General features: G+C 41.5%; 1 protein-coding gene across 5 annotated transcripts in view; it reads right to left on the bottom strand.

Annotated features, from left to right (window-relative positions):
• Positions 1-23,592, bottom strand: part of LOC119906686 (partitioning defective 3 homolog) — a 349,822-nt gene that overhangs the window by 123,348 nt on the left and 202,882 nt on the right. For all 5 annotated transcript variants that reach the window (XM_038724012.1, XM_038724004.1, XM_038723995.1 and 2 more), the window contains exons 15-16: positions 20,758-20,905; positions 9,866-10,052 (exon numbers count right to left, since the gene is read on the bottom strand). In XM_038724012.1, coding sequence (XP_038579940.1) covers positions 9,866-10,052; positions 20,758-20,905 — 335 coding nt within the window. The remainder of the gene's footprint in view (positions 1-9,865; positions 10,053-20,757; positions 20,906-23,592) is intronic.

Consider the following 23,592-nt stretch of genomic DNA (forward strand, 5'->3'; position numbering starts at 1 on the left):
CTGGGAGATTAAATCTACCTATTAATATTCATACATCCCCAAAAGTGAGCCCAAAACACTCCTTTATGATCAGATAATGACCATCGACATTCAATACACAGACAAAGACACAGACAGACACACACACAGTTTTCAATCCCTCATTTCAATGACTATTCTAATCAAGGACATCTCCACCTCTGCTGGGTGGGATCAGCAAATGCTACAATTGGGAAGAGGAGGCTTGGCTATGATGTGTGATACCTCAGTGAGGTGAGGGTGCTGTAGGGTCATGGCCACTCAATAATCCCCCCATCCCCCCATATGTCTGGAGCAGAGGCAGAGCCAGGCCCCCTATAGTGCACTCCCTTTGAGATCTTCTATCTCTGTCTGGATCTTAATTGAAAAAGGGATGGAAGTGGGGAAAGGAGGTTGGGAGAGGGGTCCACTATATTTGCATGCACAAGAGTGCATTTACAATTAAGGTGAGAACATCTTGCCATTTGCGGTGAGATGGATGGGAGGAGACGCAGTGCTGATGGGGTCTAATAAATGTTGCATACATGAGAGGACACGATCACAATTTCTATTGTTCCGTTGATGATCATACAATATGAGGGTGTTTGTATTTTTAACGGTGGAGATCTTTTAGGAGAGTGAAATCGTTGCATTTCAAATCAGAAATTTAATCAAATGACCTGATTTCTCCTGCGACTGCAAAACTTTTGTCCTGAGTTGGATGTTGTGATTATATGTTTGAAAGAGGAGTGGTAGGGAGGAAATTGTTTTATTTTGTCAGTGTATCCTCTGGGACCAGATGCTACTTCAATCACCTTTTAATATCAGTAACAGCAACTGCAGACCTGCTGGCACTTGTTTGCATGTAAACAATTCTTATTGGGGTTGTCAACCCCATTTAACAAAAGAGCTGCTTCATGTGTCACAGAGGGGCCGGCGTCAACGCGTCACTTTGCTGTCGACTATACCTGACAATCCCAACTAAGATCAGACTGCCTCACAGGACCAACTCCAGCTGACACAGGAAGAGAGCGAGGTGGAGCAGGAAGAGAGGAGTGACAGCACAGATGTATTATTCATTTACTCATCATCCCTCACTATTCTCCTCTCATCATTCCAAGCCCACAAAAACCAGCCTGTCCCCTCTTTTTCTGTCTCCGCAAATGTCATCTGTCGGAGCGTGACTGAGACGGTGCGGGAGAGAAAGGACATATTTTCAACCTGAATTTAGATTCCATTCACTCTTGCCAGTATTGTATTTTTTGGGCCAATTGAACATACATAGAACAAAGACAAAGTAAGAGGCCAGCAGGTGTGATCATGCACATCCCTGTTACACAGGTACAGAGTTGGCAAGTGTGTGACCGTTCCAGGGAGACATTATGGAGAAAAGCAGTTGGGATGAATCAGAATTCAGCTTGTCTGGGCAACAATGGTGAGAAATCTGTGGGCAGTAATAGTGAAGTTCAGGGGGACAGCCCAGCAGTGGTGCAAATTCACTCAGTAGGACATCAGATCTGTTGGTTTAAGCTGCTGCCCATTTTAACACTTCCTTTGCTTTACTTTTGTTCATGCAGAGGAATGTGTCCAGTGTGACCTGAAGTGAAGTAACCAATTGTGTTGCTTTGAGCACCCCTCCAAGCCGGAGGTACCTGCTGTCGGTACCTAAGGTCACTGTAGCAGTAACCATAACTATTTAAGGAGGTGGCAGTGAACCTCTACCCCACTGGTTCCCACCCTTTTAAACTTGTGTCCCATTATAGCCTAGTGATTCCTACCTGCAAAGCTTTTTCACAGGTTGCCTGTTACCCTATTCAGTTTGGTAAAATGTAAAGCAAATTTACAAGTCTCATGTGCCATTTTCACAAGGAAATACAAGTGTGCTACATATTGTATCAAAGACATGGCAAGGCCAGACTTAGTCTGCGTCTACTTAATGCTGGCACACAAATATTCACAGCTACTACAGTCCATTAATAGACATTAAATACATTACTCAATTAGAGATCTCGTATTCACTTTCTACTTGCTATTAATTTTGCAAAAGGAACGCTTGTTGTAATGAGATACTGCTCTGAAAGTCTCTTTACTGTGATGCAACAAAGCTTCTTAGGCTTAACACAGTCTACTGGTGGAAAGAAAAGTCAACTGAAAACTGTTGAGTCTATGAAAGTGAGACCTATACCACTGCACTGCTCACTTCAGTCACATAAAATGTATTGGAAAGATAGAAATAAGAAATAGCTTGACCATGTGACCGCCTCCCAGGCAATTTAGATCAGCTGCAGAGTGGCACAATTTCTTCCTCAGACCATCCATCCTGTCTACTCTTCTGGTCTATCTTTAAAAGAAGGCCCAATCCGTTTGGATAATACATTCCTTCATCGCTCCTTCTTAAAGCAGTGTTTAAAATACATTTCCACCAGTCAGATGCTCTCCTCCCCATTCAAAGTCATCAAATCATCTAAAATTAACTAGCGCTGAGGATTGCTCTCAGGCAAATCCACAGCTTTAACTTGCATTTTACATCAACTTGTTCCTGTCTTCGTCTCCCTCAGGAAGTTAAATGTGTCAAACTGCACATCAGCATTGTTGCTAAGTGGTGTGTGCTAACTTTGTGCTCACAACTTACCCTGGTGGCTTTTTTTTTACTTCTTTTTCCCAACTCCCAACCCTTCTTACCCTCGTTTAAAAATGACCCCAAAGAAGTTAGTCCCAAAGCATCCTACTTCTTGGAAAAGTGCAGCTCAGTTTTATCGACTAGCGGGGGGTTCTGAGCATTAGTTTCAACGCCTCAGAGAGGGGGCAGAAGGTCAAGAGCGATGCCCAGTAAGGTGCTTCTGAAATGCTCCTTCTGAGTTTTTGAGGAGGCTGATTCAGCTGACCGCATGGATGCATAGCAGGGCCAGGGAGCTTGGAGCTTGGAGCTGCCTTCAATCATTGCATAAAGCCCTGCATAAGAAGTCAGTACAGAGGTCTGTACTGCTGGCATGTGCACCAGTGGACACTACATAATAGAAATAATTAATACGTTTCAGAGGAAAAAAAGGTGAACAGATAAGTCTTCTCTTCAATCTTTGTAACAGTTATATTACTGTAAAAAGTATGTCTCAGATTACCACTTTCACTTCACTTAATTGCACCTATAAAACATTTGACTTAAACCCGGGTATAAAGGCTGTGAAATAAAATGGTCCCATCAGTGCCACAGAGAAGCAGCTGCACCTGTGATTTGATGTAATCTCCATTTAATTGTGATGAAGTTGCAGGGGGAGACAGAGAGGGAGAGAACAAGATCAATTAAGACGTCTTTGTCCGTCGGCTGACTCCTGCGTAGAGCTCCTCCTTCATTCCCTGCCTGGTGTACAGATGCTCTGGACTGCTGAATGGGAGAGCAACTGACAAGGATAGGGGAAAGAAGATATCCTGGTTTGTATGGCAAGAGTGTGTATGTGCAGGTAACTTTGGCATCACTCATGCTGAGAGTCACCTGTACCCCTGTCACAGTCAGGCAGTGTAGGGCACGCATACACACACATTGTACACGACACAGGAAGCCGCAGCTAAACACACACAAGGTAAGGGCAGAAATTAAAGCATGTATGACATGCTTGTAGCAATGGCACACCACAGACACATGGTAAATATTCATAAAGCTAGAGGGGACCATTAGCATTTAAGAAAAATATGCCTGCAAATTGTATGAGTGTGTGTGTGTGTGTTTGTGTGTGTGTGTATGTACTACCTGGTGTTAAAGTCACTACTAACATAAATGGACATTTGAGATTAGTCAAATAGTTTGTGCATGCACTGCAGGGCTGTTTGCATTTATATGTAGTTGTGCTGATAGCTTGATGGGAAAAACACATGTGCTTAATAAAGCACTTGTGATTCTTAGTTACCTTACTGATGATAGAAACTATTAGGGAGTCAACTGAAGTAGGCAGTCTGCCTGCAACGTTAGCTTGGAAGTTTGTTTGTTCGTGTCTATGCGGACCTTTTCCACTTTATATGTTAATTTGTGAAATTGTTTACCAGCCAATGTGTATCTAAACACTCGTGAGACTGAGGGTGTCATTTGTGTGTGTATGTGTGTGGATGAGTGTGTATGTTTGTCTGGAGTCCTTTTCTATCTCTGCTGGTTGACAGACTGTGTCAGAGCTGCCTGGGAAATGTTGTTTCCACCTGTGACATCTCACAAAGACAGAGAAGGACAGTCTAGTTCTCACTCTCTTTTTCCCTGTCTCTCTCACTGTCCATTTCTCTCCCCTATCACCTTAATGAGAATTGACACATATCCTCCACTCCGTCAGCTACATCTAGATTGAGGTCCAAGCCACAGGGAGAGTTGTAGTCTAGTTCTATCGGGGTTGTGACAGTGCCCCTAGTGGCCCAAGTGGGGGGGGGGGGGGGTTATATCTTCTACCAGTTCAACTGTTGTCCTTGATATGTTTTACAGCATGAGGACTATGAAAGCAACGATAAGTACTCCGTTTTAACATCAAATCATGATTTAAGATAGATTTAAGAATCTACGAATGCAGAATGAAACCTAAGGACTTCCAAAAGAGAGTCAATCAAATCAATCACACAAACAATATATAATTGAACATATTTTAGCATATAAATAATGTTACAAGTGGCCATTATCTGATTTCAACTACAGGTGATGCACCCTTTCCTCCTGCAAGCAGTCAAACTTAACTCAGGTGGTATGCAGAGCAGCCATGATGACAGTGGTTGGTTTGTTAATATCAACCTGTGCGCCCCAGGCTGTCTGGTGGTAGTTCATTCCTGGCTCTCAGTGATGTTGCGTAATGCTTCCTAAACTTCAGTCTGATGAGCATACTGTGTATACCCCCCGGCATTTTTCTGCACTTCAGTGCCAACTCAAGGGTACACTGGGCTCTCACCTTCTGCCCTCATATAAGTTGTGCAAAAACTGTGTGTCGACTTATGAAGCTATCGAGTGCTACTGGAGCAGAAAGAGAAGGGGGGTTTATGGCAGAAACAGATCTGACTCCATTAGTATGAGAAGGGGGACGCTGTGGGGGCTGTGTGCATCCCCACAGTTGGCTGAAACACAGTGGAAATATTTTATCTTTTTAAATAACTTAAAAAATAATAAAATAATTGAAATATAATTTAAACAATTTCCTTTCAAGTGCTTGTGGATGCATCACTATGATGTTGAAGTATGAAAAATACGGTAAATTTGAAGAATAAAAATTGTTCTCTATCGATGCTGACATGACTTCTTGCCTTCACCTCAATGTTGCTCAACATAAATGGCTACAGAAAATGAAAATTATTATATTATAAAGTATATAATACCATTATTATATATGGCACTGCTGCTAGGTTCTGCCATTAGTTAGCTCGGTTAGAGGTCCTATTAGCTCACTCTACCTGGACTGGGAGCTCAGAATACCGGGGGTAGTGTTGGTGTTTGTTTGCACCACTAGCAAAGGAGCTTTGGACTGCTGTGAGGAATAGGTTTTCAAGCCCATGGTGAGGGACCTAGCAGGGAATGCGGGGAAACCATAAAAAGGTACTTATGTTAAATTTTAATGGATTAAAGCTAGGGTAGGCAATGATTTCAGAAGCATTTTGTTATATTTGTTGAAATTCTCTTTACATTTTGACAGGAATCATATAAATAAAACAAATGCTCTGATACAAAAATGAAAAAAAGCCGGTATCTGTGGCTGTCGCAGGACTAGAATATTCAGCCTGAATGAAATTATGTTAATTCAGTGCAGCATGAAGTCAAATGCACCTATTGTGTTTTGAGGGAGTGGCTTTGGAGGGAGGCCTGAGGGAGGAGGTGGGTTTTTTTGGTTTAATAATAATTAATAATATCAAAATTTTGCTGTTCCTTTGCTTGTTTCTCCAGTTAGGTCTAACCTACCTTTAAGTATTGAATTTTTAAAGAACACAAAGATGTTACTTATTGTGCATCTATATGTTAAGCCCCTAAATGAACAGGAAAACAATTGATTTACAGAATAAAATAGCACAAGGAAGCAGAGAGGTTCTGTTGTTGGGAGGAGACTTTCTTTAATTCTTAATCTCTCAAAGAGCCTCATTGTGGTGCTCTCACAAACTTCTTTAACTTTAAAACAGAGTCTGGTGGCTTTGACAAGAGCTATATAGCAACTGTTTCTGGTTAACTAAAGGATCCTACTCTTTAACAAAAGGTCCATCTCTGTAGGGATCCTTTCCATAATGTTGTCAGACATCTGTAATAACAATCTGACCTTGTCAGAGGCAAAAACAAGCACTTTAGTGGACGTACTTTGACAGGGCGCAATTGCCCGCAACGATTACGGTGCAGCCTTGTTTCACTGCTGCCAACAGCAGCGCGCTTGCTCAATACTGAACCAGTTTCAAAAACTTTGTTCCAATTACTCACACAGACACAGAAACATGGGACATGGTCCAGGCTGAAAAATACTGGTTATATTTTAATGCAGTTGAGCAACTCCATATCACTGAACATCTTTAAATGACATGATCTCTAATTTATTTTTTTACTGACAACTTCTGAGATCTTAATTTTTAGGTTTCTTATTTGTACACTAACAGTGCAAAAAGCAGAAGACATGGACCGTGAGAATAGGGAGAAGACACACCCCGCAACTGTACTTTATCAACTTTTGGGACAAAAACCAGGTGGAAACTAGAAACATTCGTTCTGCATCTCAGACAAATCTGCTTGTATTAGGAGCTGCCATGATTGTACACTAAATTGTGTTTCTGACACTGTTCCACATTCCATTCCTGAGAGAAAACCCTTTCATCTTCTTTTTTATCCATGTTATTCTGCAAAACCACTATATTAACCAGTATGTGTTATCTGTTTTACTGTAAATCATTCAGACATGGTTCTTCCTGTTTGGCTTTGGATTCAAACAAATGAAGGAGGAGGTAGATACCGCAAAGAGAACTAATGTGACGGGTCAGGGCCCAATGCTGAAATGAACTTAGTGCAGATATGCAAAGTAATAATTTACAACCTTTATTTATCCTGTGAAACCTGACAAAAGACACATGCTGGTTTCCATCACCTCCCTGAAACATATTCACACAGCCTTTAACCCCAAACACATCCTGGACTTAACCAATGCAACCACAGCCTTCTACAACTGACTGACAAGTAGCCATCTCAATGCAATGGATTAAAATCCATTTCAAACGTATCCAGCAGCCTATGCACAAGCCACAATACTACCACCATCTAGCTGTTAAAAAGGAGTAGAAGTATTAATAATAACAATAAAACAGTCTGTAATACAGCAGCAATAAATAAAGGGTTGAATATCTGGTCATCAACATTTTAACAGAGATCTAAAAGCATGGGGTTGTAATATTTATAGCCTGTTTTATGATCATTTTAGGCCTGTAAAGATGATGTGGTACAACAACAGTTTATAACAACTGGACAGCTCTAAGTACCTGCAAGAGAAGGCAAAACATGTGCATGTCAAAGTAAAACATGAACAAACAAGAACTATGTATGCACACATACTCAGAACACACACTCATTAAATACTGGCCAGGACTCTCAAGAAAAAAAAGGGTCATTTTATGTGTCCTGTGTGAGATGGGATTTCTGCCTCCAAAACAACCGTTTATCTTAGCGGCCTACACATGGGCCACCTTTCACTAGAAACATGCTGTAGAAGACTGAAATGGAGGGAAAATATTATAGAGGTTGAGATGAGAGTGTACAGTACATACAAAACTCTACAAGACTGAAATTGAGGAAGGGAAAAGGGAGGTGAGTAGGTTATAAAAGTTTGTTTACATTAGTGATAATTTACTTTATAATAACCACTACCAGGCGATAAAATTACCTTTTGATTACCCCTCCATTAATAAAGTGAAGTAAGCCGGGATTAAATAAATCTTACAAGCCCGCTGGCTCGCTGTTCTGTGCGTGAACAAAGTCACATACAGCACTGGTACAGAAGAAAAGAAATAAATTAATAAAAGGAAATGAAAGAGTAGAGAAAGAGGAAATCTGAGTTTGTTAAATTCCAGCAGGTGAAAAAAGGACATGAAGAGAAAGAGCCAGATATAAAATGATTTTATAAGCCAACCAGCCACTTTTGTGCTTTGTGTATGCACTGTAGGTGTATAGCTGTGGCCTTGGCAAGGCGCCTCCCATGAGGAAGCAAGGCTGCATAATACTGGAGGCCAGAGGTGAGACTTTCACAGCTCTGCACAATCCATATTCAATATGTACAGGGCCCTGGCTGCACTGTTGCAAGAGCTTAATTAAAAAGTAACAGTTCCAATACATTGGAGTCTGGATGACCCACATCCCCTGCCTGTTAATGCTGTGTGTGTATGTGTGGATGTGCCTGTAGTGGGATGTTTGGGGCACTTGAAAAGGAAATGAGAAACAGTTAAAGTCAGTCAGAAAGAGCATACACATTTAGTCATTTAGGAAGCTGTTAGAACACATTCTCTAAGTAAAAGAGAATGTGTGCCTGATGCCTGTGTGTGTGTGTGTGTGTGTGTGTGTGTGTGTGCGTGCGTGCGTGTGCGTGTGTGTGTGACTCTGAGGACATGAATTATTCACAATAACCCTAGGCAGTGGTATATAGCACACTTGTGCCTTGTGTGCGCACGTAATGCATGTGTATGTGTGTTTGTGTGTGAATCTGTGTATGTGTTGCATGTGTATGTGCGTGTGTAAATGGGGAGCATGTGAAGAAGTCTTGAGTGCAGTTCAGCCATATGCTGTGGACCTAATCCACTATGACAAACCTCTGACATCACATGAACAACAGGGATGCTGAGCAAAACTACTCATTCATAATAAATGAGAGAGAGAGAGACTGTCTCTAGGGAAAAGAAATAAAAAGACCAAAAAAGAAATAAATAAACTGAGCATCTATTCATGGCAGCCAGTATTACACCTTGAAAAAAATGCTGGTTGTGTGGTAGCATGCCATTACACACGTGACATCAACCAGCCAATAATAAAAAAGAATGACAATCTTTATAAAATTACAAAGTGACTCAGTTCAAATAGGGAAAAAAAGAGTTATCTACGTTTAGTGAAAACGCAGTCCATGGCTTAGACATTCAGACTACAACGAGGACATGATTGGATGTCTTGTCTTTACATTTCCTGTACCTTAACACTACAATCATGTAGGAAATGCCATGATAAATTTTAGAGTGAGCAATTACCTTTAAGCTATGAATAGCTATAACTTCCTGTGCTAAAAGGCAGCCTTTAAGTAAGGACAATAAAAAAGAAAGACTAAAGTGCTTGTTTTTTCCCTGGCTTGTAAGGGTTCCTCTGCTTAGACGGTTGAGTCCCTAAAGATAGTTCTACGACAAGGCTGATGAGCCCTGGCGTCATATTTTATTATGAGCGTGCTCCAGTTGGGCTGCAGTCTATAGACGGACTATAGACGCTAAAATCCCACGGGTGGTTGGTGCTGTATGAGTCTCTGGGAGTTTTTTACTCACAGTCTGACTGCTGCTGCTGTGTCATCCATTATTTAACACACACACACACACACACACACACACACACACACACACACACACACACACACACACACACACACACACACACACACACACACACATACACACACACACACACACACACATACACACACACACACACACATACGTGCTTTGCCATGTACAGTACATATACACACCAACATGGTCTTATACAACTGCATATTTACCAAAACTTACTCACCTAAACCTCCTGCACATTGTAACTGAAAATCCAGAAAATGTCCTGTCTTCCAAACAGGGCCTGTCTCAAGTCCATTAAGTTATAAATAATTCAGCCGACTCTGCCGCAAAATAAGAACAACCCGTTGCTCACCATTCATTCTGATCGGGCAGCTCGTGGATCCAGGGCACCGGGTTCTCTCCCACAAAGCCAATGTCATCGTGGGAACTGGAGGATGATTGGTCGGAAAGGTGGGCAGGAAGCAGGGGCGGCCTATCATCTTCGATCATCACTATGTCGTCCTGAGGCATGTTCACAGTCGGAGAGAGCTGGTAGTTACCTGAAAGAGAGAGGGGGCATCAGACAGATTAGACAGCATATTTACCTTTGCGAGGCAGCTAGATATTGCAAGATCACAAGCACACACAAGATCACTCGAGATTCCATCTTGCCAGGCTTCAAGTTATGCCCTTATAGCCGAACCACAATAATTCGGACCAAACTGGAAACCAAGAATGACTTCTCAAGTGGTTCTGTGTAACAAACCATCTGGTGCGTCGGGTTAATAGCATGTCTGCATATATTTATAGGGGTTTATCAAAGTTACACAACATGTGAGAAATCTGACTAAGAAAATGATGTACATGCGCTAATGAAAAGTCAGATATATGTACATACACACTCCTCCACAGAACTCCTCCTCCAGCTCCTCAGATATGTGTAAACATAATAATTCTATTAATAATCACCAAGATAATGCAGTATACAAAGATACATTTGGTCAACATTATTGTACTATGAAATTGTCATATCAGGATATGCCTGAAGGACACCAACATTTCTCAAAAAACTTAAATAATGTTGCTTATCAGGTACAATTTTGCAAAGCTGCATGCATACAAGATGCTGCGTGACTCTTGTGAAAATACACAAAATTATAACGTCTACTTTCCAGAATCCAATCTCTTAATGTCGCAGTCAAAGTAGCTTCATCCATTCTCCTTCACTCTTCTCCAAGGATAAATATGAGCAGAAGAAGCGCTCCCCTGATCTGTATTCTGTCCTGTCTGACCCTCCCTGCTGAGGACTTCTTTGAACCACCCTTTTGCTGCTCCTTAGGAGTCAAAGTAAATGGGGAATGTGCTGCCATGGCTGGCACTCAGCCCCAAGGGCAGGAGAAGGATTGTTCAGTGGCAAGAGAAGTGGCATTACAATACAAAGGCAGAAGGTTCACTCTGCAAATTGATCAGTGTATGACTTAAGAATGGACAAGGGAATCAAAGTCAAGACGACTGACGAGATTCGACTATAACCACACACCTGCTTTCTATTAGAATGCTATGACTGGACTTCCTGTGGTCTTTGCTTTCATTTCCATTATCGGAAAGCCATTTGGCAAATTTAATAGCTTAGAAACAATTGTGCGTAATCACTAGCAGCAGACAACAATATTTACCCTGGCAGGATCCCAACATTAATCTGAGAGGCATTTAATTTCACTGGGGCTCGACGAATGATAAATGCATAGTGTGGAAGTAAATCCGAGCACCAATCAACGCAGCAATGATATGTATAGTTTAGTTATTTGAAGAGAAAAAAAAATTAAAAGAACAAAGATACAATACAAAATAGCTGTGCAGGGGAGGACAGAAAAAACAAAAAGCACTGAAGTCAAAACACAAACAGAAAATCAAGCAGAAATAGTTATTTTGCAGATACAGTATGTCAGGAGTCTAATACATGTTTCAAACTAAATGCTTCAAATGCAGTGCTACTGTGAATACAGTGAATGATATTATCAGTATAGAAGTTTACTTGGCAATTATACGATTTCAGCTTACAAGCCTGATGTTTATTTTATCTCCATAAAACAAAACTCTAATTCAGGATAGGGCATGTTGCTTTATACCATGAGTAGAAAACGTTGCCTGCCCCTGTACTTGCGCATCTGTTAATTAATTCTTTTGAAAGCCTCATCCCTTCGTGTATGGACTTCTCATCTAAACCAGTTAAGATGGCTGCCAACACTGTACAGGTGAAATGAAGGCCATTTCTCACTTGGGCAGCTTGACAGAGAACCATGGGTAATTGAATTCCTGTACTGTAAATCAGCAGGACTGGAGTAATGACAGTAAGAAACTCTAGGAAGTCAGTTAGACTAATGTAGGCCTGTAACTTATGTAGCAGCCAAATAAGTATTGGAATAGAATTATATCATTATTTTATCCAATAAAAAAATATTATTATATTATTATATAATTATATTATGATGTACTGCAGCAACACTGGTAAATGTTTGTCTAGTTATTGTGATCATTTCTTTCATTTTTTTCCAGATTGAAGACAGATGAAGGGGAAATCTGCATATGGGAAAAAGAGAAATGTATTATTATCCTATAGTCATTACTATTTGTGTGTGTTGATATGAGTATCAATAATATGTACATGATTTGCAGAATCTGTATTTTATCTATATTCTGCGTACCAATATCTAATTAGTTTAGTTGTGTCCTCTAAGTCCGTTTAAACACTTCCAAACTTCAACACTTCTGTCCTCTGTCGTCAGTGTCTCTGCTTTACAGTCAGTTTAGTAAGTATGGCAGTTTTAATAAGAGACACCCTGTGGTTGTGTGTCCACAGGGGCCATCCTTCTACCAGCCTTTACTTTCCCGTAGCCGTAAGGTAAAGTTACCTCTCAGTTGCATCAGCAACACTGCGGATTGCACTACCGTGGTCACCTGGAAAAGACATACAATATAGTGATGGTAAGTGCTGTTTCCTCAAAAGAAGCTCTGTAAAAGCTTTGGTGTGTGTTTCACATACACAACACATGGATATAACATTTCTTTTCATATATATATATATATACACACTCTTAATCACAATACAAATGCATAATCACCTTACAATCACTAATGTCAGCAGACCACTTTCCTAACACAGGACACAGTCTTAATTAAAAACTCAGCAAGTCTCCTTCTCCCACCTTTATTAAATATTCCCAGCCATGACCTCTTGACACAAGTAGCCAGCTCTACAAATGAAGAGTTGTTAAAGTTATTCCACTTCCCTCTTTGCTACGTAGCTGAAGGACATACACGCACACTCATACGATAAATGGCTACCGGACAGGTATAGCTGGGGCCATGCTTATGATTTGAAAGGTGAAAATGATTAGAGAAACCGCAGCACTTGCTTTTCTGCATCTGTCAGCATAATAAGAATCACCAACCTACCACCAATACTTGTTGTAGAATGTGGCAAGTTAGCTCAGAAAATGCTTGACAGTGTTTTAATGTGTTGAATCGCTGTTTGGTCATTAAAACTTTGAAAGCAAAATGGGGAAACACAGGTGCAGATGGAGCTGCTCACTCACTGTTTTAACACCATTGTCTGTTACCAGCTCCTCACAGTTGGTGATGAGGGGGAAAAGGGACAGGTGACAGTACCAGCAGAGACACTTCAACTCCTTTTCCCAGCCAGATCGACAGCGTATATGTGTGTGTTCAAGTGAGAAATAGCTGGTGACTAAGGCAGTTGAAAGTCAAGGATGTTCATCATGGAGAGATGATCCTGAATGCAAACAATCGCTGATGAAATAATGAGCGGACAAATACTCAGTTCCTTGTGGTCTTATTTTATGTGCCTTTTCTCTACTGTTTACACCATTTTGCACAGAGAAGGTCATCTGAACTTGTTGTCCTTAGGTTTAAAGCAACTTTTTACTTCTTAGTTGTTCCTCTGCCTAATGGCACTTCAGCAAAATAACCACAAGCATCTAAGCCTGAGTGCTGTGAATGCAATTACTGTTTTCACAAAACCCAAGAACCGCTATCTTGGCCAGAATCAAAACACTGTTATTCAGCCTGTGATGGCCTATGCAAATCTGAAAACACTTGGGCCTTTCATGCACTCAGTTTGGGGAATGAAGGCAAAAGAGAAGACACAAAAAATACAGTCATATCATAATGCCATCACGAATGAATCAGCAGTCACACACATGTGCGTGTGGTCACATGGGGATAAATATTAATCCAATTAAGATGAGTGGTTCACAGAAGCTGGCTCTTTCACAAAGGGGCTCTTTTGTATTTGTTAAAGAGATTCTGATTCATGCTTACCATGTAGCTAAAGAGTTGGAAACATGGCCTTGCCACTGTGGCCTTTGTCACACTATAATCAAAGATAGCTTCTCATGAGTCACGCTGACAGAAGCAGATGCACACACCCACTACCTCAGCACTACTAAAAACAAACACAAGTTGTTGGAGGGTGTGTTTACCATGTAGCAATAATACTGTAATGTGAAGGCAAACCGGATCACAGTTAACAGCTGAAACATATTAAAGATTACAGCGGTTGTTAATTTTAATGTTAGTACATTACATTTTAGTGTAACTGTGGTTTATAGACTAAATATTTTCATAACTGACAAACAAAAAGCAAACTGAAAATTAATTTGTTTCAGTTTATGCTTGAATAAACTGAGCTGCAGTCACATTAAAGTCATGCCCTTAAATCTGTCACCCCACTGCATAACAGTTTTTGGATAAGAATATCAAAAACATGCTAAATGTGCAGAGGAAATCTTCCAGTTAATGCATCCTGTCCTTCTGCACCACACTTTAAAAGTTTGCAGCATCACCCACTTATATAATACTATAATCAGTATAATGACAGTCACACATTTCCACGTGTACTGAAGCACACGCAGCCTTCGGGCAGGCCATGCTCAGCATGCGGGAGCTCTTCTACGGTATTGACGCAGAGATGTTCTTCTTCCCCTCCGGCAGAGAGTGAAGACAGAGATAGATGAGCTCTCTGGCTCGAGAGGCCACCTGGCTGCATCCATCCAAACGGATCAGAGCTTCACTCTCTTCTTTCTGACCAAGCGTTGCCCAGTAAAACATTGAGCTATAAGGTGAGAGGTCACACTAATAGCCCCACTCCATCTTCTGTCTCCTACACCATTTCCTCCATCTCTGTCCATCACACACTCCTACACTCTTTTCCTCTCTCTTCTCTTTCTTCCTCCCTCCTTTGGTGACACTTTGGCCTATTGATCTGACTGGAGAAGAGATCATTAGTTGATCCATGTTGCCAGGCCCATACATGGATTACAGCCCATAATCATGCTAAGCACACAATGGTAAAAACCAAACACTAATGCTCACCAGGGAACACTGGTGACATTTTCTAACTTCACTTTCATACTGAGATGAAAATGACACATTGTTGCATTTTAGTTGTGGTGTTGTTTGTGTTCACACTAACTTTTTACAAACAAACAAAGAGGAGTAAACATGAACTCACACAGTACATATTTGACTTGTGCAACTTGTTGATTGTGCTGTCTTTGTCACAGTGCGATTTGCCAGGGGGGATAAGTGGGATTTCCCCCTTTCTGGTTTATATATCCCTGCCTCTGTTGAATATTTTTTTCCCTGGTGGGGGCAAAATTTATCCCCCCCTCAGAGTGATCAATGCTATTTCACTAGTGATGCAACAGATTGCAAAGCTCACGGTTCGGATCGATGCATGGTTTTTTATGGTTAAATTTATTTTAAAATGCACTACTCTGTCTCTGATGTAGCTGCCTCTCTTTGTCTGTAGGTAATCACAACTCTGGAGTCTTGCTTAATGTCCCGCCCATGGTGGTGTGTGTGTGTGTGTGTGTGCTAATTGGTTACAAGTCACGAATAAAAGCCTATCAACAGTCACAAGACATATGCTATAGTGAGCAGCAGAGCTGAGCGATGTAACTGTAGCTGCAATGAACATCACAATCTGATGATCTGTTTCTATGATGACAAGCAGCCCAGTGTCTGTGTTACACCAGTGAACATGCCCCAACAAACAGCTACGGGGTTTCACACAATTACACTCTTGAAAGTGATGGCTTTTAAATCAGTCTATCGACCTCTTTTCACTGCAACTCTGCATCGCAATGTAACGTCACATAGGCTATATATTACTTTAATAATAACCAGTGGGAGAAAACGTTTTCTCATACTTTAATAAACTTTGCAAACTTGCTGTATAATTAATATACACTTGGGCATATAATTATACAAATGAAAGCTAATGCACTTTATTTCCCAATAGCAATATGGCGGTCTGGAAAGATTTGAACAAATCCCACTTGTTTGTTCTATGAGTTTCTTTTATGATCTATTCTATCACAATATTACAAGATTTTGATTTTAAATATTGCTGTCACTGGTCCATTTTTATTTCTGGTTAATTAGACTTCTGCTCAGGTAGACGCTATACTGGAATTATGTGAGGTTAAGGATAAGTTCTCTCAACCTTGCAGAGGCAACAAAACTAATAGGTAAGAGAGATACCAATCAAGCACAGTCACTACACACCCATTCAGTCCTCGGAAGAGGTCTGATTAGGCAAAGGAAAAAACCTGTGTGGGTGGACAATGTGGCTCTGAATAGAAAGCTTTTTCTTCAATAACAATACCTTAAGATGCAAGGTGCTGATGGATTGATATTATCCATACTTTAGTGATTCTATAATTTGTATCTTTTTATATTCCATTTCCATCACTTGGAAAAACAGGATGAGAAAATGTTTTTTTAACCAATGATATGCTTCCTGTTATTGAGTCTGGCATTCACACCAACCCAAACAAACTGCACCAAGTTTTAACCAGACTAAACCAGGCTAGTGCGAACCTACCTTTACACTAGTGCTTCAAAAGTGTTTAACAGAATGTAAAAAATGTGTATAGCAAGTATACCTATTTTTGGTCAGACCACAGTGAATAAGTACAGTAAAGCACAAGGTAAAGTTCTAGGGTAAGACCATCTATGTAATTTTCTCACTGAGGCATGCTAATAGCACTCTGAAGCAGTCTGGACATACCAAATTAAGGGAGGTCACCCTGCCTCATCTCCTGCACGCTGAGCATACAGAAAGGATCAGTCTGCGGACTATGAAATACTGGAAGTGAGGGGACAGCAGGGTCAAGTCCTGGGAAGACGGTCCTACTTAAACACTATTACAGAAGACGAAAGGACCCAGAGATGTTAGTTTGTGTGTGTGTGTGCTTTTATACTTTCATACTTTTACTAAATAAATGTCTTTATATGGAAAGAAACTCATCCAAAGTTTTTTTGTGCATGTGTTATGAACTTCTTTCAGTCACTAATGTGTGTCTGCAGTATTTTGCACTGTCACCTGCACTGCACACATTACATCCTGTGAATACCTATTTACCTGTGTGACAACAGCATGAGTCTGCTTGCCGGGTTCCCACCTCCACCCCAGCACCCCACGCACACAACCCAAGCCCACCCCATCCTCACTCCTGTGCCAGTCCTAGGTGTGCATTCTGACTCAGGCAATGGGCCAAACAGTCACATCCACAGAAAGCGTCAGTCCACGGGCCTCAATTTTCACCCCAGCATGTGGACCCTGCACCCAGCAGCACTTTTCAATTAGACAGAACGGAAGGTGAAGCCGGGTGTGATGCTAACGACCTTTCCGTCAAACTCTGGCTGTCGCTGTCACACTGTGCACATGCAGGAGCTTGCATTCAGTTCCAACTTTCTTTTCTTTATTTCACATTTTCTTCTATTCTTTCTTTTAGTTTTTCCTTCTTTAAGTGTGATATTATCTCTGCTGATTCTCGATCCTTTCACCAACAAAGGCAAAAGGAGGGTGGGGATCGAAGGAAAGCAGTAGAACAGAAAAACTGTCAGGAACTCATTTTATTTGAGCAGGGAGTCAAGCAGAACGTACTGTATGTTCACCACCTGCTAGCTGTGGATTCAGCCTCCAGCCATAATGCTTGATGCATGGTGTGTGAAGCTAAAGCTGACAATATCACAGCATTGCATGGCTTACTGAGGCAAACAGGGAAAGAGATTACCTCTTACTATTGATTAGGTGAATGTGTGCACCCACTAATACACACACACACACACACACACACACACATAAACACAGCAGATAGTTCTGAATGGTAGCCCAAACACTACAGGGAAGATAAAGACAAAGTGCCCTTACAATCAATGAGATGGCCCTATACCAGTGCAATACCACCTGTTTCCCATGTCATTTTATGCTTTGTTGTTGCCATGGTAATTATAATTCCTATAATTCATTCAGTTGTACCTTTCCCCACAGAGAACCAAGACCTAGTCATATTGTTTCAGAAGAAAGGAAGCAAGGTACAAGACGAGACCAGTTTCTCATCAGTACCTGAGGTGAGGTGAGATAAGGGGTCCATAGGACATGGCAGCTATGTGCTTTTAACAGAAAATATACAGCATAGCAATAACAATCACAGGTTGGCAGAAATTTTGAGTTTACAATTTCACTGTATTGACTTGCAGCCACCTGCAATAACTCACAATCAAAGCCAGATCTAAATTTATGAGCAGAAAAACAATTCCTCCCATTTACCTCTGTGTCTTGGCCATCTTAGCAGCACAGGCAGTATTACGCAGCAGCGGAGAGGACCTGATTTGGTCAGAGAGTTCCTCCGCTGTCTTTTACAACATAGAATACCTCAGAGTTTTGTCAGCAATCGCTAATGGCTCGGAGGCCCACGTCAGTGGAAACTGAGTATAACCTGATAGAGAGGTTGTGCATAACTATGCCACTGTGCGTGTGTGCATGCAACTACACTATGTGGATGTAGTGCTGTATGAGTGCCCTACCATATCCCAAACTAGAAGTCTGGCCTTCATGATTCAGTAATTTAGCAGGTCTAGAGACACTCCACTTTTAGCTGTCAGTCAAGCCCTGGCGGCTGTGTGCTTTGTGACCTTGCCAAACTGATCTCAGCATCTGTCCTAGAAGCACAACTGTCACATCTCACACACCAGGCAGCATGTCTGAGCCCATCTGAAATAACATATAGAAGAAGATAGAGAACAGCTACTGTCTTTCTAGTCTAGCAGAAATGTCCCAGGCACACAGAAAAATACACTTTATAGTTTCTTAATAAGTGATGAGAGAGTATAAAACACTGTTTTAGTCTATTAAAGTATCCATGTCTATTTATTGCTTTATTTAAAACTAAAGTTGGTAAATGCAGGATACTGATATTTTGGTTAAATTTTACAATATGTTAGATGAACATGAATAGGCAGAATTAGTGGTGGTATTTGCTTTCAAAGTCAGTTTTGTGACATTTGATCAAGGTTAACTAGATCTTAGCACCATTCTGTCAGTGAGATGCAAGATAATCACCACTTGTTTGGGGGCAGAAGATGGAGGACAGAGAGAGGGTACTTTCTTCAGTTTCTTATACAAATATATCTACTGTGCTTTATTGGATTATAGGTACAAAACATCTTCTGCTTTTTCATTAAACTGAAAAAAGGAAGATCAGATGTGCAGTAATTGCAAAAATTGCAAAAATCTAAATTTTGAACAATGCTTGGAAGCAGCAAATCCCTGCTTCTACTTCTTGTTGCATTTTACCTTATGATTATAAAATCAACTCTTACTGCAACAGAAATCTAAATAACAGAATTGTGTCAGTTTAAACAGACGAACACCTGTCACAGAATGTAGGCACGGATTAATGAGGGCACAACTCAGAGACAGCCTCGAGACAGAAAAAAAGGAACTCACATCTTGCTGTGAGACAAGCCGAGTCAAAGATCTGAGACTCTGCCAAGCTTCGGCTCTGATAACTTACTGCTTAAGCACTCACTTCGCCCCCACCCCTAAAACTTTTCCACTTGGCTCATTTGACTCCCACTCCGTAGGATGAGACGAGTGCTGGGCGCCCTTGAAGTTTCAATAGCAAGAAACTTTTCCATCAGTGCGCCCACAGTTGCCGCTTATGATCACAGCACCGTTCTGAAAAGCCTGTGTAGGGAAAAGCCAGTGGAATAAATAAGCCAAACTGAGAGGAAAACCCAACCAATTTGAGAACACTTGATTTGACAGAGAGGGGAAAGACAAGATGAAAGAGTGAAAAAGAGAAGGGGTGAGGAGAGAGAGACAGAGGTAGAGAGAGTGTCAGGGCCAAGCCCTATTGATCTGGAGGCTTAATTAACCATCAGATGCTTCTGACACAGCCTCTGATCTTCAGTGATCAGTGGTAGAGTGGCACTGCTCTGGGGGAGATGGTGGGGAGGGGATAGGAGAGAAACGGGAGAATGAATGGGAGAAGGGCAGGAATGGAGAAAATGCAGATCATTGACAGATTACAAATAGTGGAAGGGTGATAGGCTGGGAGGTGAAAGAGACAAGGAGACGATGAGGAGGTGGTTTATCAGTGGGGAGAAAAAAATAGTTAAAGAAGTTTGGAGGACATAGGTTGGAAGAAGAGAGAAGAAGAGGGAGAAATAGGAGATGCGTATCAAAGCTATGGTAGAGATGAAATAATGGGATGGGGATGAGAAGGTAAAACGAGAAATTGAGTGCATGAAAACCTGTGTGTGTTGAGACAAGTGGTGTGGATACATGTAACATCATCCCCTACAAACATGCCCTACTTACACTGATGCAATCACCTTCAGCTTCTGAGTGTCTGCATATGTTAAAGGTCCGTCGATGCTGAGATGACAGAAGCGACTGGTCGAGTATTAAATTGCCAATTCTAATACCTCTAAAGAGATGAGATCTTAGCTGATGTCAACTGGGTAGAATGGGAATTGACCTGAGTGAAACCAGTCAGGAGTTGAGTGAAGGCAGGGAGGATTGGGGATGACATTAATCCCTGAGAGGTTTGAATAGTGAAATAGCGTATCTTGGGATGCAGAGCAGGGATGATGCTTTGAAGGTGATGCTGGTAGGGGGTTTAAGGGAAAGAGCTAGCAGAAGCACTTCAGAGGGGCTGAGGTGGATGTTAAAATTGATCTGGGAATTCAAGTTTACAGACAGCACCAATTCAAGGGGAAATATATATCCAATGAGCATGAGGTTAGCAGGTCAACCACACTTCCCATCAATGTGAATGGGGAGTGACCGGCCAAAAAAAAATCCAATTTGTGGAGTAATTTTGTCTAGCAGAGGTTGAAAGAGACACAAAGGTGTTGAGAATGAATCTTGCTAATATTATGACTCACCAATGCGTCCAATCATATTAGTCAACGGTGTGGAGATGTTGTCCAGGCCTTCGATGGTTTCATAGAGGGAGTGGGAAATCCGGCGCTCATGGTTGTCCAGTAGAGAGTTCACGGGAAGCTCTAAAATCGGAGGGCTGCCAGGGGCTTCCTACAGAGACCGTGAAAGAGCCAAGTATTTAGCCAAGTATTTTCATATTTGTATGTTTGAGTCATTATTGAAAAATCTGCAATTTTGCATTTTAATCCTGTATTGTACCTTGGAAATAATTAGTAATTACTAGTGATGGTGTGTTGACAAAAACACAACAGCGGGGGGATACAGGAGAAGGCAACAAGATTTTCGAAAATTTCATGTTAGATTTTTTATTTTTTTTTATTGGAACACACAAAAGACTTGGGAGTATAGGGGATGTGTAGTATGGCTCCTAATGTGATGCCATCAATACTCCAGAAACATGGAACATAGACTTCAGTGTCCATCTCGGCTTACGTCGGTATTTTCTGGCTCAGCAGTGTGAAACGGCTCCTGTAGTAGTCCGAGCTGGATAAAGCTCCATGGATTTCCCATAGGCCAATAGACAGCTGTCTCTAACAATGAGCCAAAGTAAATGGACCAGTGACATTTGCCATGTGGTCGATGTGCCGCACTGCTGGTTATTGAGCCCACTGTACACTCATGTGCATATGTCAGTCTTGATAGGGGGACAAAGTTAGCAGTTAAGTCTTTGGGTCTAGGACCACTGGGCCAGGATACTGTGTTCAGCCCTCTACAGACAAAAGCCTATCAAAAGTGGGAGTCAGAACGAAGAGAGAAAAAAAAAAATCTCACAGCCACGTGCTGAGAGTTTGAGAATAAAGCTTGGGCCTTGGTCTTATTTCCCATAATGCTTCATAGCAGCCTGTGGGCTGCTGGGGGAATGCACTGAACTCCCTGTACAGGACCTATTACAGATAGCTCCCTCACAGCTAGATAGTCTCGCACAGTTCAACTCTGTACCTCAAGCATGCTTTAAACCAGGAGGCCCTGCCTAATATTGATGTCTTACAACATTCTGCTGGCTCTCAGCCAAGAGAAACGGGAGTAAAAGATCAGGCACCAACCACAGCAGGAAGACAGGAGAGCAGGAAGAGGAGGAGAAGAAGATGATGAGGTGGTGGGGAGTTTTTGGTAAACAAATGGAAGGAATAACAAGAAAAGGGATTGTGGCGGTGTGGGAGCTAAGGCCTCAGCGTAGTGTGGGTGCTGCCAAGTCACCTCCTCATGGGAGTAGCGTGCCCTGGGAGATGCATACCAGGGTAGAGAGACTTATCAGCTGTTTAATATAAATGAGAGGTTTAATGAGGTTGAGAGTGCGCAGGACTTTATCGGGGCAGTGTGTTGATAAGAGCAAGGGGCGAGGAGGAAAAGAGGCAGTGCGTGCGTGTGTGTGTGTGTGTGTGTGAGTGTGAAAATGGGTGCTGGTTCAACACAATTACAATCAGACTTCACTGCCAGCCTTATAATAAAGACCAAGTCCCTAGATGATTCAGACTCAATGAGGTTCAAATTGTCAAATGAAGATTTATTTTATTCGCCTCTCTCTTTTACTCAACCCATCTATGCACTTTTTAATCTGTTACAGGTCTGCAGTAGACTTGTCATGAACTGAAAAGAAGTAAGATGGAGGGTTTTAGGTAGGATGCAGGAAATTGTGTGGGACAGAGAGCGAGCAGCTGAGAACCAAATGATATTAAAAAAAACTATGTATAGAATGTGTCAAGAGGAAAATATCTCAGAAAGACAGCTATATCACTGTCTCTGTCTATCTCTGAGAGCTTATTTTCAGGTTAAAAAAGTAATGAAATGAGTAGAAGAAAATCTGGATAGTTAGCACCAATCACCACAATTGCTTCAAAAGACAGAAAGAAAGAAAAAGAAAAGAAAAGTTCCAACAACAGAAAAAACAAAAAAACAAAAAATTCAAGTAAACTGAAAATGAAATTTTTTTTCAGTGTTTAAACCCAACAATAATGATAGCAAGCTGACCAAGGAGCTTGTTTGTCCAAAAGTAAATGTGCTCCTTTAAGTTTTTCAGTGTCTTTCTTTAGATTTTAGTGCTTTCTTAGCACCTCATCATGTGTTTAATCTGTCTTAATCTAGTTATTTTCAGAGTGGATTATCCTGTTGACTGAGGGAGAGGGCAGAGCACTGTGACTTAACACTGAGCCCAGTCAAGATAATACGCTGCCCAGCTCCCACTGGATTCACTAAGCATGCCTGTCTGTTTGTGTGGTCAAGGCAATGCTGCTTTCTGTCTATGTGTGAATGTAGAGTGAGAGAGAGAAAGTGTGTGTATGCATGTATGTGCATGTGTATACTTTTATTCACGTGCATGGATGTGTGTTTATATCCATTTGTGGTAAATGCAGACTCATGCACAAATATGCTTTTGCCTGTGCATCAGCATCTGCCTGACCTTGAGTACTCAGTGAGGGAGAAGAAGCCGTGTGTTGACAGGGCTGGTCTTAAGCTGGCTAATAATGTCTAGTCCATGGCCATTTCCTGGTCTTCTATCCTGGTCTCAGCCTGTTGCCGTGGCCCTAATCCAGTCAACCTCCACCATAATGCTGTAATTACAGTCCTTAAGCTGCTGCATCCTGCCCTGGGCACAACTCACCTCTCTGCTGGGTAGATACCCCACTTTCATTAGCTTCTCGCATCCACCTAGATCCTCATCTAATGCCATTGCTTCCCACAGAGGGTGCCCGTGTCCTTTTGGAGTTAATAGCAAAACGTCAGTTTCATGAAAACATCACAGAGACGGGAAATCAGCTCAACAGCAGGGTCCTGGTCCA

Source organism: Micropterus salmoides, unplaced genomic scaffold (genome assembly GCF_014851395.1).
Source record: "Micropterus salmoides isolate LMB-PRFRI ecotype aquatic unplaced genomic scaffold, ASM1485139v1 Ms_hic_scaffold_1, whole genome shotgun sequence".
Classification (NCBI taxonomy): domain Eukaryota; kingdom Metazoa; phylum Chordata; class Actinopteri; order Centrarchiformes; family Centrarchidae; genus Micropterus; species Micropterus salmoides.